General features: G+C 39.2%; 1 protein-coding gene across 23 annotated transcripts in view; it reads left to right on the plus strand.

The window, feature by feature from the left end:
* Positions 1 to 16025, plus strand: part of EYA1 (EYA transcriptional coactivator and phosphatase 1) — a 281440-nt gene that overhangs the window by 222141 nt on the left and 43274 nt on the right. For all 23 annotated transcript variants that reach the window (XM_025200263.1, XM_025200365.1, XM_025200272.1 and 20 more), the window contains one exon: positions 8992 to 9081. In XM_025200263.1, the coding sequence (XP_025056048.1) occupies positions 8992 to 9081 (90 nt within the window). The remainder of the gene's footprint in view (positions 1 to 8991; positions 9082 to 16025) is intronic.

A 16025-nucleotide genomic window follows, 5' to 3' on the forward strand; every position in this document is an offset into this window, starting at 1 on the left:
CTCCCCTCACCCTGTGGTCCCTGTCCCTTAGGGCCTCACTGACAAGCCTCCTGAGCTTGTCAAAGTTGGCTTTCCTGAAGTCAAGCACTTGCGTGTTGCTGACGGTAGTCCCCCCGTCCCCCAGCGGGCTTAGTTTAAAGCCCGGTGGAGCAGGTCAGCCAGTCTGGCTGAGAAGAGCCTCCTCCCTAGGGTAGAGAGGTGGAGGCCATCTCTTCCCACCAGCTTGCTGCCTCTCTCGCCAAAGAGCGGGCTGTGGTCATGAAAGCCAAAGCCTTCCCGACGACACCAGCGCCGCAGTCTTTGGTTGACCACATGGATCCTCCTCTCCCTCCTCGGCCCATAGCCTGAGACTGGGAGGATCGACGAGAACACCACCTGTGCCCCCAGACCCTTTAGCCCCGCTCCCAAATCCCTGTAGCGCCTCATGACCCGGCTGGAAGCACTCCGAGCCGTGTCATTGGCGCCCACATGAATAAGGAGCATGGGATAGTGGTCTGTGGGTTTGAGGAGCTTTGAGGTCCTCTCCGCAATGTCCCAGTGCAGGCCCCCGGGAAGCAGAAGACTTCCCTGGGTAAGGGGCCAGTGTGGCAGATTAGCCCCTCAGTCCCCCTCAAGAGGGAGTCTCCCACAACAAACACCTTACGTTTTGTCCTGGGGAGAGCAGGGGTGGTAGCTGCAGTTGGGTCCGTGTTGCCTGTGGGAGCCGGCAACTCAGCAGGCTCCGCTGGAGCGGCAAGAGGTGTGTACCTGTTGCTCAGCTCTGGAGGGGCAGGGGCCTTGGTGCGGCGGGCCTTAGGGCCCTTGACCACCTTGGTCCATGCCCCTAGCTGGACAGAGCAGGAGGTCCCGGAGTCCTCCTTTGGCCTGGAGGGAGACTGTGGTCTTCCCTCTGCCTTGTTTCCCTTGGTCTGGTGAAATACTGAAGCAAAAGTTGGGCTTTCAGGAGTTCAGTTTTTTTCCCCCCAAGTGTCCATTACCAGCTGTCTCAAGGTGTTAAGCAGGTGCCCCATGCTTCCATCTGTTTTCCTTCTGTTCTCTACATACCTAAAGAAGGACTTCTTATTGTCTTTGACTCCCTTGGCTAATTTAAACTCAGTTGCTGCCTTAGCTTTCCTAATCATTTCCCTACAAGTGCAGACCACTGTTGTATAGTCCTCTTTGAGGACTGTCCCTAGCTTCCACTGTGTGTATGCCTCTTTTCTTTTTCAAGAGGACTGCAATGTCCCTATTGAGCCAGGAGGGCTTGCCAGTCCTTCTGCTACCTTTCCTCTTCATGGGAACGGTTTTCTTTTGTGCTTTGAGGATCGTGTTCTTGAGGAACAACCACTCTTTGTGCACCCCATTCACCTTCCATCCCTGGTCCCGCATCACCTCCCCTGCTAATGCCCTGAGCCTGTTGAAGTCAGCATATTTGAAGTCCAGGACTTCAATCCTGCTAATTGGTTTGCCAACCTTGTGGTGGACAGCGCACCTGATGAGCTCATGGCGCTGTTGCCCAGGCCACCCTCAATGTTCAAGCCACACACCAGATCATCTCCTTTGGCCAAGACCAAGTCTAATAGAGCAGTACCTCTGGTTAGCCCTTGCACTTCCTGGGTCAGAAAGAGCTCCTCAATTACAGTTAAGGAGCTACATGACCAATCCGACCTAGCTAAGCATTCCTTCCAATCTATGTCCGGGTAAATGAAGTCGCCCATGACAACCAAGTTCCTTGCACGTATAGCCTCTGTCAGTTCTCGAGAGAACTCCAGATCAAGCTCCTCCCCTTGGTTCAGTGGTCTGTAGTAAACACCTACAGTTAGGTCTCTTTCACCTTACCCCCCACAAAGCTTGACCCAGAGGGTTTCAAGCTGCTTATCTTTGGAGCCAATGTCAGCCTCCACATAGCCTCACATAGAGAGCTACCCCTCTGCCTTTTCTCCCTGCTTGGTCCCTTCTGTGCAGGGTGTAGCCCTCTATGGTGACACTGCGGTCATGCAAGGAGTCCCACCAGGTCTCTGTGATCCCTACCAGGTCATATTGCCCACTAGAGAGCAGGAGGGCTAGCTCCTTCTGCTTGTTCCCCATGCTCCTGGCATTCGTGTGCAGGCAGCTGAGGCCCCCAGCTGACACCCTTGATTTCCTGAGATGCTGTGGGAGAACTGTTCCATTAGCATTTGCAAAAACAATTATCTTGGTGTCCCCCACCTGGGAGCTTTCCTATGTGAAAAGGAAATGCTCTACTTGGAATTTCCCCATCCCCCAGCAAAGTCAGTTTAAAGCCTTGTCCAGTAGTTACAGTGTCTATATAGTTAGTGCTACAATATAGGGAATGATTACCTGTTTAAAAATACTTTGTGATGCATTAATTTTTTTTTAGCAACAACAAATAGAAGCAGTGCCACAGTTCTTTTATTTCACTTACTTGTTGTTTATTTCTCCAGATTTAAATATTAAAAAACCACTTCATCAAGAAATGCATATTCCCAGACAATTATCTTACAAAAATACAATAAACCCAGCAACAGGAAAAAATACCATAAAAAAATTAAGAAAAAAACTCAGTTGGCCCCACCAGCTAAAAAAGAACTTGTTTCCATCCTGCATCATTCTGAGAAACACATCTTCCCAAAAAAGTAGATTGCCCAGAAAGTCTCCAGATTTGGGCTATTTGTTATTTTAGACCATGTGTGAGGGAAGTAAGAGATCTCTATGCCAGCTGCCTTCTCAGACGCATCTATTGTTTGCAACTGATGAAATATAGTAATGCCTACACTGTATAGTTAGTCATTTTTTTAAAGTATCAGTGACGGTATACTTTTCTCCTGTTGTTTTTTTTCTTTATACTGTTTATCTTAATTAGAGGCTAAAACATAAAGTAAAAGTATATCAATATTCTGATACTGGAGATGATAGTTATCATTATTTTGCTGGAAAGTGCCATACACACATACTGGAGATAAGTAGCATAAAGATGGCAGGCAAGCAGGGTATGAGTTCCAAAGAGTGGCAGTGGAGTGCCAGCATAGAGTGAAGGGTGTCTCACTCTCCTGTTCCCCACTGCACCTAAACTTTCTAGCTTCAGACCCCACAGTAAGCAGCAGCCCTGAGGTCGTGTGTGTCAGTAAGGGTAGGACACCCTGATAAATGTAGTTCATTTCAGTTCAGTAAGCAACCATGTTCAGGGGCGGGGGGAGAGATGTCATCCCCTTTTTCTGCTAAAAACAGGAGTTTTTTGTCCTGCTTGACACTGACATAAGGTGACATCTTCCCTCAGTAGCATTACATTTCATCTTCTGCTCGTGGGTGCTGTCCACTGCCAGAGCCTCTGGAGCTAGGATGTACAAAGGTAAGAGGTAGGAAGGACTGCCCCAGGCGTAGCCCTGGCCAGTTACACCTCTGCTGTAGATCATTTAATATGCAAGTTAAAAGGAATGAACAGCACAACAGCAGTTCCACCAGTTACTTGGGACAGCTTATTTAGACTGCTGATGTATTTGTGCCAGTAATGAACACTGGAATTTGTTGCCACACTGCAGAATTAGAACTAGCTGAAGCAAGATATACAGGGTGTTTATAAAGTCCTTGTGCAACTTTCAATTTTAATAACTTTAGATGTACACCTGATAGAAGCAAACTATAAACAGTAATTAAAATCATAATTCATTAAGTATTAACACAATAGCTCAAATTTCTAGACTTCAATATAACTGCCATCTTTCTTGATACATCATTCAATCCAAATTTCCAAAACATAGAAAACATTTTCCAGTTGCTGCTGACTGATTTCATGAATTGCATTTGTGATCCTTGCCCTATGCATATTTTACGCTATGCTAAAAACCTTAATGACTTATGCTTTCAGACACCATTTACAGTTTGCTTCTACCATGTGTATATCCAAAGTTATTAAAGTTGCACAAGGACTTGCTATTGTATAACAATATGTTGGGAGTGCATCCTACATCCTTTGGCTGTTGTCTGTGGTAATAAAGCATGTTAGAAAGCACGGTTGTTTTAAGAAAAATAATCAGAGGATGGAAGGTAGCTTTCCATTCATTAGAACATCTTAGAGTGGTGGGGGGGACACTATTTAGGCTAGAGGGCCACTTAAATTTTGGTGACCTGTTGAAGGCCACAAACATAAAATGAATGGTGTTTTTAACAATAGCTGTACTTAAAAATGGTTATGGCATTTATAGTATAAAGGATCCTTCATGTCATTTCCACACTTAATCAAAATAACAATGCTTATTAACATGCATAACAACACTTATTAACATGCTAATGAACATAATACAGGTCTACCCAAAACATATTTGCAGGCCAGATAGAATAATTCAGCAGGCCAGATACAGCCTATGGACTGTATTTTGCCTACCTCTATCTTGGAGTAAGAGTGTGCCTGTTTTGCAAGTCTCTGTTTTAGTAATAAAAATGTATACTTCTGAATCCTGGTTGTTTTGTGTTTTGTATGTAAATTTTACTCCGCATGGTTTTTCAGACTATGATCTGTTTTTAAAATGACCCAAAGGTTAAAGTCATAAATGGAACATATTAAAAAGACTGAGAAAATACAGGAGGAATCCCCCTCCCCCCGCCTTGCCTCCTTTTATCTAGTTTATAGTAATTTTGCAGTAATCTTGTAATAATAATAATACACCGTTTTACAATAGCTTTTTTACAATAGTGATTTTTCTAGTTCATGGTATCCTTTTAACTTTTATGACCTCAGAATTATCCAGGTTCAAGTATACAAGAAGAAAATAAGTCTAAAAATATTAATGTTTTGTTTTCATTTGCTTTTTCTGGCTTTTGACTCTTTAGGCTGCACCTTTACCATATTTTCTTCACAATAATGAGGTCTAGAAACTTTCTGTAAAAAAAAAAAAAGCTGAGATTTGCAAATAATCAATAGATTATCTTTGAATCAATCTTTTAAAAAAACCAAAAACAAAGCAGAAACAACAAAGAAACTGAAATCATTAAATACCGTGAGACTTGCCCTGTAATATTTTGCCCTGTTTATTCTTTCTTGTTTTTTTCCTGAGTGAGCTCTTCTTAAGGAGCTCTTCTTGACTATTTTCTATGGTCTCTAGCTCTCTCCTACTATTTTCTTTTCTTTGCTTCCTTTTTCTCTGTGTTCTCCCTTTATCTTTTCAATTTTCATCACCAGCTTTGTTTACCTTTTTTCACTGACCTCTCATCTCTACTTTTTCCTCCTTTATACATCCATAGTTGTTTGAGTAAAATTACTAAAATTTTACTGTTTGCAGGGTCAGGAATTAACCTGGGAGACCAGGACAAGTTTTTCCCACATCTGAATAGGACTTTACTTGTTCCAAAACAAGTATCAGAAATCAGCATAATAAAAATTTACTAACAACAAAAGAACCTTGGAACAATGTTTTAATTTGTATATGCAGAAAGAAATCAGTCAACCAAGTGTTCATGGTTATCAATTACTTTAATTGACATCAGTCATGCTAACATTAAAAAAAAACCTGTTTTAAGTTACTTGCCTACTGGCTGGGTCATAGAATCTATAAGAACTAAGGCTTTGTATTGATCTATTGAGATTAGGAGAAATATACAATGTAATAGCACTAGAAATGCTGAGTTGCTGATATATTCCTGTTATCTCTGAAAACTTTTACATTCAGATTCCATGAAGAAATGCTCTTTAAATATTACCTACTTTTTGTCTTGTTAACTACATTTTAAAGACTTAATGTAAACAAAGCCCTATTTCACTTAAGCCTTCAATTGTGACCTGGCAGTTTAAGAAGAAAACAAGCAAAGCCATGTACTCAGAGTGATCTTTCCTGTTTTTCAGCTTCTTTTTTCTCCGAACACAAAAAACACTGAGTGGGTAGAATTTAAAAATGACATATGCACAGTGTTTTTGGCTTTAATACCAGTATTCAAAACAAGAGTCTGGTTTAAGAGGTCTGACATTGGTATTTCTTTGTTCAGTGGAGCTGTACCTCCCTGAGTTTTGCACCTGATTTTGACCATACTTAAAGGCTCTCAGATTGAACTGCAAATCCTAATAAACACGGACAGATTGTTAGCTTCCCTTCTCATTGTGTTACATCTCTCAGCGGTTACTTGGCAATTAGTAGCTCTAAATTGCCAAAACATAAAAACAAACAGAAAAAATAAAGGGCTTGGCATGACTCTATAGCTTTGTCTTTATTACAGTTTTAGGATATGACTACACTGCTTTTTCACTGTTCCTGAAGCTGCTGTCAATAGATAAGCTTTGCCCACTGCTTCCACTCAGCACAGTTCGTATCTGGAATTAAGATGATTCAGACACTCCAAGGATCCTCTCCTTCTCCTTTTTCTTATTTCTCTCAGGATTTTTGTCTGCCCTTCCCAACATATTTCCAAGACTGAAATGAGCAGTCAGAATGGATGGAAGGGACACATTTTTTTCAGTGGTAACCTCAAGAGCAGTGCAGAGACACTGTAGACATTTCTCTCGGTTCTGTTGTAATGACATCAAAGCCACCAGAATAATAAAGCCTGGCATGGTTTTTCCTGGTGCCGTTAGAGTTCAGTATTATATTACAATTGTGGTTAAAACCCAAGCATAGAAAGGGCAGATTCCATTAAATATGGCACCCTAAAGGGAGCAGTTTAAAAAGTAGTTTTAGATGCAACAGCATTTCCTAATAGACTATTTATTGTTTAAACAAAAAAAATAAGATTTAGTTTAAAGGTAATTTGCTTGGTTTCATCTCTTGCTTTTCTGGATTAAATCTGACATTTTTAGGAGGTGGCATAGATCCTAATTAAATTAAATTTTAAAATAAAAATTGAAGCAAATGCTGTTTCAAACATAAATCTATGAAAAATTATGTATGTGTTTAAAAATATTTGAATAAAATTATATCATTGATGAAAATTTGATTTTTTTTCTTTAAAATGTAGTCTCTAAAGAATGCTGTGAAATTTTGCTTTTCAACAATAAAGGGGAACCAGTATTTTGTCACTCTTTTCCCAAATAATGTTCAAGGTTGTAAATGCCCATGGGAATAAAAATTGAATTAGTTTGGTCCAATAATGAAATGACACTGGTTATTATTTAAGTGCCCAAAGGTGGTTGGTAATAGTGATCTGCACTGTCACCTGGAGACCCCTGTGTCTGACACTTATTTCTGGTTTCTAACTCTCTAGGTTGACAGGAGCTGGGAATTCTTTGGTGCTAGCATGCTTAGCCCTTAGATGGAGGAAGCGTGGTAGCAATCCCTGCAATTGATTTAAGAAGTGACACTAATGAACTCTGAAGGGGTGCAATTATAACTGTGCAATAAGATGTGCATGTGGTGAGGGAAGGGAAGCATTCTGTGGGCTCCTTATTCCACATGCATGCACTTTCTGTCCAGGAAAATAAAATAAAACACAGTTCTACAAAAATAGCAGAATTAATAGGGGGAGTGCAATCTTATTGATACTTTAAATTAAGTAGGTGATTCTTCATGCTTGAATTAACAAAGCAAATGCTGCCTTTTGAAATTTTTATATGTGCCATAGTTTAAATAGAAGACTAATTGATAAGAGCAGAGTCCTTAAATTAATGGCCTAATGGTATATTGTATCAGGGCACTTAAATCCTGTCCCTTTTTTAATGGTTTGGAAATATTTGTCTACATGAGAAGGGCATTCATGTTTTATGGTCTGTAAAATGGATTGGATAATGTAAAACGTAAGATAATGTAATCAACATTCTCTCCATACTTATAACTTCATATGCCCTTCCAACTTTTTAAATGCCACCTTACTTAATATTCTTGTGGGTTAGCTTTTGTTTCCCATTCCACTTTCCAGAAATGCCAAATGCAAGGTGCCACGTCAGTGTTGTATAGTTTTCAGTAATTTACTGTTTGCCCATTATGTTTTTTTGCCCATTTTGTAGTTACAGATAAATGTTTGGCAAGTTCAGAGATCTTTTTGAAATACCTGCTAATATGAATAATACAGACTGTAGGCTAAATCAGTTAAATTCTAACTTTCAAGTTGTCATTAGTTAAAAATCTAAGAATATTCAAGAAAAAAAAATGAATTATTGTTCCTGAAACTATTTTTATTGTAAAATATAACTCCAGTTAGGTTAACATGTGTTTAATTGTGTTATGAAGTAGTCAAATATACTTTTTCAAGACCATAGTCTGTAAACCATTGTATATTCTTGGGCAAGCTCTGTGAGTGAGAAAACTTATATCAAATAAATATATTAGGCTATTTCAATTTTCAGATGGAAAATATATAAAACACACAAAAATGAAAACAAGGCAAACATCTGTAATGCATTCGGTAACCACCATGCTGAACATGTTTTTTGAGTTTATTAGCTCAGTAAGGAGTAAGCTGTTATGGTAATTTCTGGAGAGAAGTTAAAATGTGTTATGTATTAATAACAAACAATAGATTTGTTCATTCAGCATGGGTGGGCTATATTAAAAGAATAATTAAAGCACAATTTTGTAGAGATTTAAAGTATTGCTCTACATGTTATTGCTATTGGTAAAGTAAACATTAATGGTCATTTATTTGAAGGCAATAATTACTCTAATGACCAAATCTTTTTACTGATGGCAGCAGTGAAAGTTTGCTTGTCAAAGACTGCATTATCATGGCCATGGTCAATAAGAGAGTTTTAAATATGTGTGCAGTATTTAGATCTGAAAAAGGTTGTGAGTTGCAGCCCAGAAGTTAGAACTGTATAGCTAGACCCCTTGCCTTGATGCAGATTGCTATTGAGGGCCCATCAACAGGGGTCTGATTGCAGAGCCAGGACTTTGGATTCCAATCCATTTAAAGTCTCCTTGTAAAATGCTAAAATATTTAGGCACTTAGTTACATGGCTGTACCATGGCCAAACTTGAACTGTGAAAATGGATATTGCAATTGATCTGTTCAGTGATCTCTATTTCGGAGGAACAGTGCACCTAGTGTAAGTAGCAAACATGTTACTGACTATGTCTTGTCATTTTCCTCTTTGAGGATCCACCTACTTCAGTTTCACTTGGACTTCGGATGGAAGAGATGATTTTTAATTTGGCAGACACGCATCTATTCTTTAATGATTTAGAAGTAAGTACTAATTGTTTTATGTACTGGTATCAGTTATTTAATATTCTGTTTATATAACATGATTCCAAATGATTAGGGACCTACCAAATTCATGGTGGAAGTAGAGTGCATGATGACTTCTTTAATCTTGCATGTTTCCCCATATGCACCTCACCCCTTCCCTCCTTCCTTACCTCCCCTGCTGCTGATTAGTGGATGACCCCACTCCCTCCTGATCAACAGGGAAGCTAAAACTGCAGTTTTAAACATGACGCCATTTTTGCCTCCCCGCCAATCAGCAGCAAACAGTAGGGCCATCTGGGACCCCTTAGTCAATCAGTTTCATGAGGCAAAAATGGCGCCATATTTCAAACCAGTTTTTGCCTCCCCACTGATCAAAAGTGAGCTGCCCTCCACCAATCAGCTGGGGCTGGACACCCCACTTCCACCATGAATTCAGTAGGTCCCTACAAATGATATGATTTAACAACTTTAAAATGCAAATGTTAAAACATATAGATTTTTTCCAAAGTTTTTTGGTATGCAGAAATACAATCGGTATGCTGATTTAAAGTCTTTTTTTTGTCACTGTAGATATATTTTATATTATTCAGATATTGTTTTATAATCACAATAGAAGCCTGTAGAAGTGGGTGCAGCATTTATAAACATTAGAATTCAATAGTCTGTATAAGCCATTAAATATTAAACTTTAGCCTCTAACAGTTAAAAGCCGGGTACAGATTTCTCAGTTACATCCCACTGTGGGGACATATTACCTTAAAACCCGAGGGAAATCATTAATGTTGCATATGCTGTCAGCCTCTGTGGCTTATTACATTGGGTCTTCTGCCTTCCCCAATAGCAGGTACAATTTGTTATGTACTAGGGTTTCTTTGTTAATCGTGCCTCTCTTGTGTGGCATGCAGCAAATAGTCAGTGTCAGCATGCCAAGGACTTACTCAGTCTTTCTAGACTGTGGTTTTGGGGCTTCTTGTGAGACCATTCTAAGAACTATGTGGATCGCTGAAAGCGACTGTCACCATGACGCTTGGTTGTTTCATCTTAAAATGAAAAAAGCAATTTCTGTTCATATTTTCATAACAAAAAAACATGCAAATAGTCACATTTCTTTCCCATAGTAATAAAGACAGCTGTTTATTTAAAATCCAACTGTTAAACAAGCTTGTGGTGGGACTGCCAACAGGCATTAATCATCAAGTTGTTGTTTAGCTGGATTTCAGAAAAGTGTGTTATTCCAGACAAGCAAAAGAATCTAAAAGATTCAAATGCAACTTTTGCTGATCAAAGTTAATTGGCAGCAATTGGCCTTTAAATATTTCCTGATGTTTCCCTTTTCAAAATCAAGGAAAATACACCTTATTTAATAGATGAGTCAAAATCATTTGAAAAATGCCAGTGTGACAGACCTTAAATGTGGTTTGTCCAACATCTGTCCCATATTTTGATTTCTTTTCATCTGCAAAGAAACTACTCACAGATGAATTGGCAACTTACAGTGTAATAAAATTATTTAAATATGCTTTATTTTTTCCATTCCTTGGCAAAGTATTTATTTTTACACTTATAATAAAATACAATATTTCTTGCATCAGAAAGTCTTTTCTTTCATTAAGGAAACTGCAAGTAAAGATGTTATTGTTTTTGATACAAAAATGTCAGTAGTGAATGACATGTGTAGGCTTGATTTTCAGACCATAGAAGACCATAACAAGGCTACTTATTTTCCAAATCTGTTTCTGTTTTATGGTAATATTTCATTTTGTCCAGACCAGCAAGAAAAAAATAGCTCTAAGATGTACTACTGTGTTCACTAAATTCTATACTGCATTTTCATTCCTTTGCACAGTCAGATATATGAGTGTAATAGCCATCCCTTCAGACATGAATGTAACTGTAATTGAAGTTAATGAGAGTTAATCACATGTATGATGGTGATAATAGAGCATTATCTGTTAATTGCCATGTTACCTTAATATTAGAGCATAGCATCATTTTAATAGGGTTGTGTCGCACATTCAGCTTAGCACTTACTAAGTACAGCTTAAACGCAAGCAGACGCACAATCAAGCCGTTTAGCACGTTAGTGCCCTCCTGATGTTACAGCGTTGTTCCCTTTCAGGTAAGGGTCATCTCCCAACACATACTAACTTTAGTAGGTCACTGCATTCCAATGATTTTCAACTCTAGCAAGTGAACATGTGACAAAGCTGTTTTTCATTCAAAAACATTGAAGCAGACTGTATGAGTGTGGAAAAAAAAAATTTTAAATACTTAATGACCCACATTCTTCGTTGAAGCCACAGAGCTGACTTGGCCATGTTTACACTCCCACAATACTGGGCCACTTGTCGGATATTCCCAGCATCAAGCATAGCAGCCCAGACACTATAATGAACTGCTCATTTGGTAACATGTAGGTGCTTATGGCCAGGTTCTACTCCGTAATATGCATGCAGACTGAAAAAAGAGGGTGCAGGATGTCATCAGCCTTCTTTCCCCTCCCCCTCCATCTTGCCTCCATGGGAGCAAGATAGGATAGCTCCCTGGTACCCAGATGTCAGTTAGGGCCCCAGACATCACTATAATGCGAATAAATAAGGCATTCCAGAGGGCACCAGTTATGAGAGCTGGGAAAGGAGTGTCTACAACACCCAAAGGTCCATAGACGATATTGACATAGATATGCATTTACATGGAGAATAACTTGTGTTATAGTTATCGTCGTTATTTGAGTTGAGACTCATTGCCTGAGAAATGCAGCATTAATTCTCAGGTTTTGGGATCCAAAATGTTTAATAAGTTGATTTAATTCAGATTTGGTTGAATGCTCATTGTCTCTGAAACTACAAAAGTGTGTCGTTTCAGGCAATGTGTACTATATAATACTAGAGAAGGCAGGCAAGACTAAGCTGGGAAATGGTTTAGCTTTTGTTTTTGTTGTTGTTGCTCTATAGTTTATTTTAATACCCTATTGGCATTTATAAGTCCTCTTTCTTTCTTTTGTTCACCTGTTTTGTTATGTATTTTGCTCTCTTCTTTAAGCTTTCCAGAGCCTCCTTCAGGGAAAGATGGCATACAAATCTCATTTCCCCAATCTTGTTCTTTTTTAGCTATTACAAATCAGTTGTTTTGAACTCATCTGATCATCTTGGTTTTTCAGAGGTGAAAATTTCCATCCTGCCCAAGTGTAATTTAACATTTCAAAACTCAGTGTTGCTGTGTTTGTAGATTTTGGATAAAGAACCAGACCCAGACGTATAGTCAACATTAAATTTGAAGTAGTGCCTTTGTCTCAGATTGCTAAATCCCATAATAAAGGGTATAGTAAGGATGGTTTTTTTTGTTTTGTTGCATCTATTAAAGCTATGAAACTAAAATAAAATATAGTTGTAAGTCTTGAAAGACTTTTCTTAAATTTTATATGGTATGATAAATGTAACTGACAAGCATTTTAACATATTGAAAGGGGAGTATAAACATTTATGAATGTGTAATTCAATTTAAGTGCTTACAGAAGAAATGACAGAAGTTTATTGAGTAAAATGTTGTTTCATTTAATTAGATTATGAAACTATTACATACATGGATCAAACAGAGCAGTAATTATAGACAGTACTTTCAAAAGTTAGTAGCCTCAGGTTGAAAATAAGTGCCCTAAATAAGTGGCTTCAGTTGAAAAGCCTTGTATATCCAGTGGGTGTTTTTGTGCCTGAATATAAATTTAAAAATCTAACATTAGGCATCCACAGCTGAAATTATTGCCTTAACTCTGCCATATTCTCTTCTTTAAAAGTCCTTCTACTCCTAATTACATGCTTGAATGAATAAATGTATTTGTGTAATGCTCTCAAGAGAATCAATATTATATAATCAGGAAAGAATGATGCAATAATACCTGATTTCACATAAATTAGCAATGCTTTCTGATAGGTGGCAAAAAGTATAATGTTTTAATACTAGTTACATGCACGTGAGCATTTTAGAATCTATGCTACTATGTTTTAAGGGAATTATCAGCTTGATGGTTACTATAAAATGTGACATTGCATTGTTCAACGAGGTTCCTTGGGTGAATTTGATATCTTTTATTAGACCAACCCAAATGGTTGGAGAATAGTTATTAAGCAAGCTTTCGGGTTCAAAAACCCTTCGTCAGGCTAAGGAAGCTTCAGCAGTTGGTGTGTGCTCTTCCTGGATGGAATGAAAAGTAAAGAAGCCAGGGGCTGGGCTGGGCTGGGCTGGGCTGGGCTGGGCTGGGGAGTCAGTTGCCAGGCAGATAATAATGAATCTCTGGGAAGTGTTGTGTAAGTTTCCCTTGAGGATCAGGACTGAGAGATTGGAGAGAGAGTGGCCCTCCTGTGAGAAATGTGCCCCCACCGGTAATTGAGTGTTTCTGTCTTTGATGGATTTCCGGTGTGCATTCATTCTGGTGCGCAGTTGTTGTTTGGTCTCTCCTACATAACTTCCATCAGGGCATTTGGTGCATTGGATGTGGTATATTACATTTCTGGAGGTGCAGCTGTAAGATCCAGGAATGCTGATGGCTCTGTTGTGGGGTGTAGTAATTGTGGGGGTGGTGGAGATGTGTTGGCAGGCTTTGCCTTTCTTGTCATGGCACGGTCTGGATCCTTTTGGTGTGTTCTGGGGTTGAGGAAGTTTGCTTCTGGTGATGAGGTTGGCGAGGTTCGGTGCTTCTCTGAAGGCTAGGATGGGTGGCTCTGGGAAGATCTTTTTAAGAATAGGGTCTTTTTCTAATATGGGTTGCAATTTTTTGAGGATTTTCTGTACAGGTTCAAGGGAGGGGTGATACGTCATAACCAGCGGTGTGCGATTTGTGGGTGTTTTTCTTCTGTACTGCAGCAGTTTTTCACGTGGTATCTGGGTGGCTCTTTCAAACGTGCAGTCTATCTCTCTGGAGGAGTGTCCTTGCTGGGTGAAAGCCTTTTTAAGATTGGTGAGGTGGCGATCCCGGGTGTTCTCTTCAGTACAAATGCGGTGGTATCATTGCATTGTTAGCATTTGTTCTACTGATCCTCTTTAAAATTAGTTCCTTCATTTTTTGGCAAATTAGATTAACTATACAGCCAGGTACATTATGAACTCGATACTTCAAACAGTAATTTCTAATCAAGTTCAGAAGGCATTAAAGAAAAATAATGACTCATCCATTCCTTTATCTTAAATACATACCTATAAGTTGATATAGTGAAGCTGTTGGTAGTACTTCATCTGTTAATTCACTAGGCTCTTGATGAATAGCTTTCTTTAGATGATCATCTGTCCTACCTTTATTAAATTTTGCTGAACAATTTTATTTTATGAAAAAAAAACTTTGCTTTTTAATTTAAGGGAAATGAAAAAAAGTTCATTCTGTAGTTCAGACCCTTGAGGATCTTTTCTATCTGCTTCAGCTTTTATTGTTTTCTGTTTAATTTTGGTTTTGGATTTTCCTTTTTAAAAAAATGTCTATCCTTTTTTCTTCATTATTAATAGCTTAATTTTGATATATCAAAGAAAGGGAATGATTATACATAAGGACACAATAGTGACTGTTAATCTGATTTCTTCCACCAGTGAAAGACATACAATCTTTATTAAGAGCTTCATAATTCACTTCTGTTTGTAAGTCTAAAGTATGTCCTGTATATTATTTTACAAAACTGTCTCCATATGCAATGTGATGTATATGGAAGTCATTTATTATGAATGGCAATATGGAATGAGTTTTTCGGCTACTTTAGCTAAGGCATTTCTCTTACTGACAGAGAGAAGAAAGAATGCTATCAGTTATTTCTGTAAAGCAATAGCCTGGGTCCTCCAAAAAGGTGGAGGAAAATTAGTTTGATGTTATGTCTTCGTAATACCACTTCTGATCTTAGCCACATTTTTACATTGGTTGTTAATTCAGGAAGAGGCAAGAAAAAGTAATGAGAAAGTACATGCACATTGTAGGCAATAGTTTAGTGATATAATAAGGATTTATGTTCAGATCTCCTTTGACTTAAGAACAAACTGGATTGTTGTTACTGAGTTATGATGACAGCATACAACATAGCCCTTCCTATATGTAGAAAGTGGCTAACAAATTCTGTTGGAACTTCTGCACGATTTTAGCATGGAATTTGTATGGCTTTTAATTGACCCTGAAAACACTGCACTAGTATATTACTCGACACTGGACCACTCAGTTATAACCTACATGAGGACTGCACATAAATGTTTTAAAGTGCAAATATCCACTGTACCTGTAATATCATTCTTCACTGTAAGAATACTAGGAGTAGGATTTTCAAAAGTTCTCTATTTCACAGATTCACAGATATTAGGGTCAGAAGGGACCTCAGCAGATCATCGAGTCCAACCCACTGCCCCGGGCAGGAAAGAGCACTGGGGTCACATGACCACAGCCAGGTGCTTGTCCAGTCTCCTCTTAGACACCCCCAAGGAGAGCACCACCTCCCTTGGAAGCCCATTCCAGATTCTGGCAACCGTTACCATAAAGAAGTTCTTCCTGATGTCTAACGCATCTCCTATCCCTTGCTGTGCCCCCCTGATGAATTTGTAGATGGCCACAAAATCACCTTTCAGCCTTCTCTTGCGGAAGCTGAAGAGATTCAGGCCCCTCAATCTGTCCTCGTAAGGGCCTTACCTGCAGGCCCCTAACCATATGGGTGGCCCTCCTGTGGACCCTCTCAACATTATCTGCATCTCTTCTGAAGTGTGGTGCCCAAAACTGAATGCAGTACTCCACCTGTGCCCTCACCAGTGCTGCATACAGGGGAAGTATCACCTTCCTGGACTTGTTTGTGATGTACCTGCTAATGCAGGGGTCGGCAACCCTGGCATGCCTGCTGAGCATGGCATGTGAGGCCATTTTCCTCGGCACGTGTTGGAGCCGGGGAGGCAGCACCTGTTTGCAGCCTCCCGGCTGCAGCCGGCCC

Source organism: Alligator sinensis, unplaced genomic scaffold (genome assembly GCF_000455745.1).
Source record: "Alligator sinensis unplaced genomic scaffold, ASM45574v1 scaffold71_1, whole genome shotgun sequence".
Classification (NCBI taxonomy): Eukaryota; Metazoa; Chordata; order Crocodylia; family Alligatoridae; genus Alligator; species Alligator sinensis.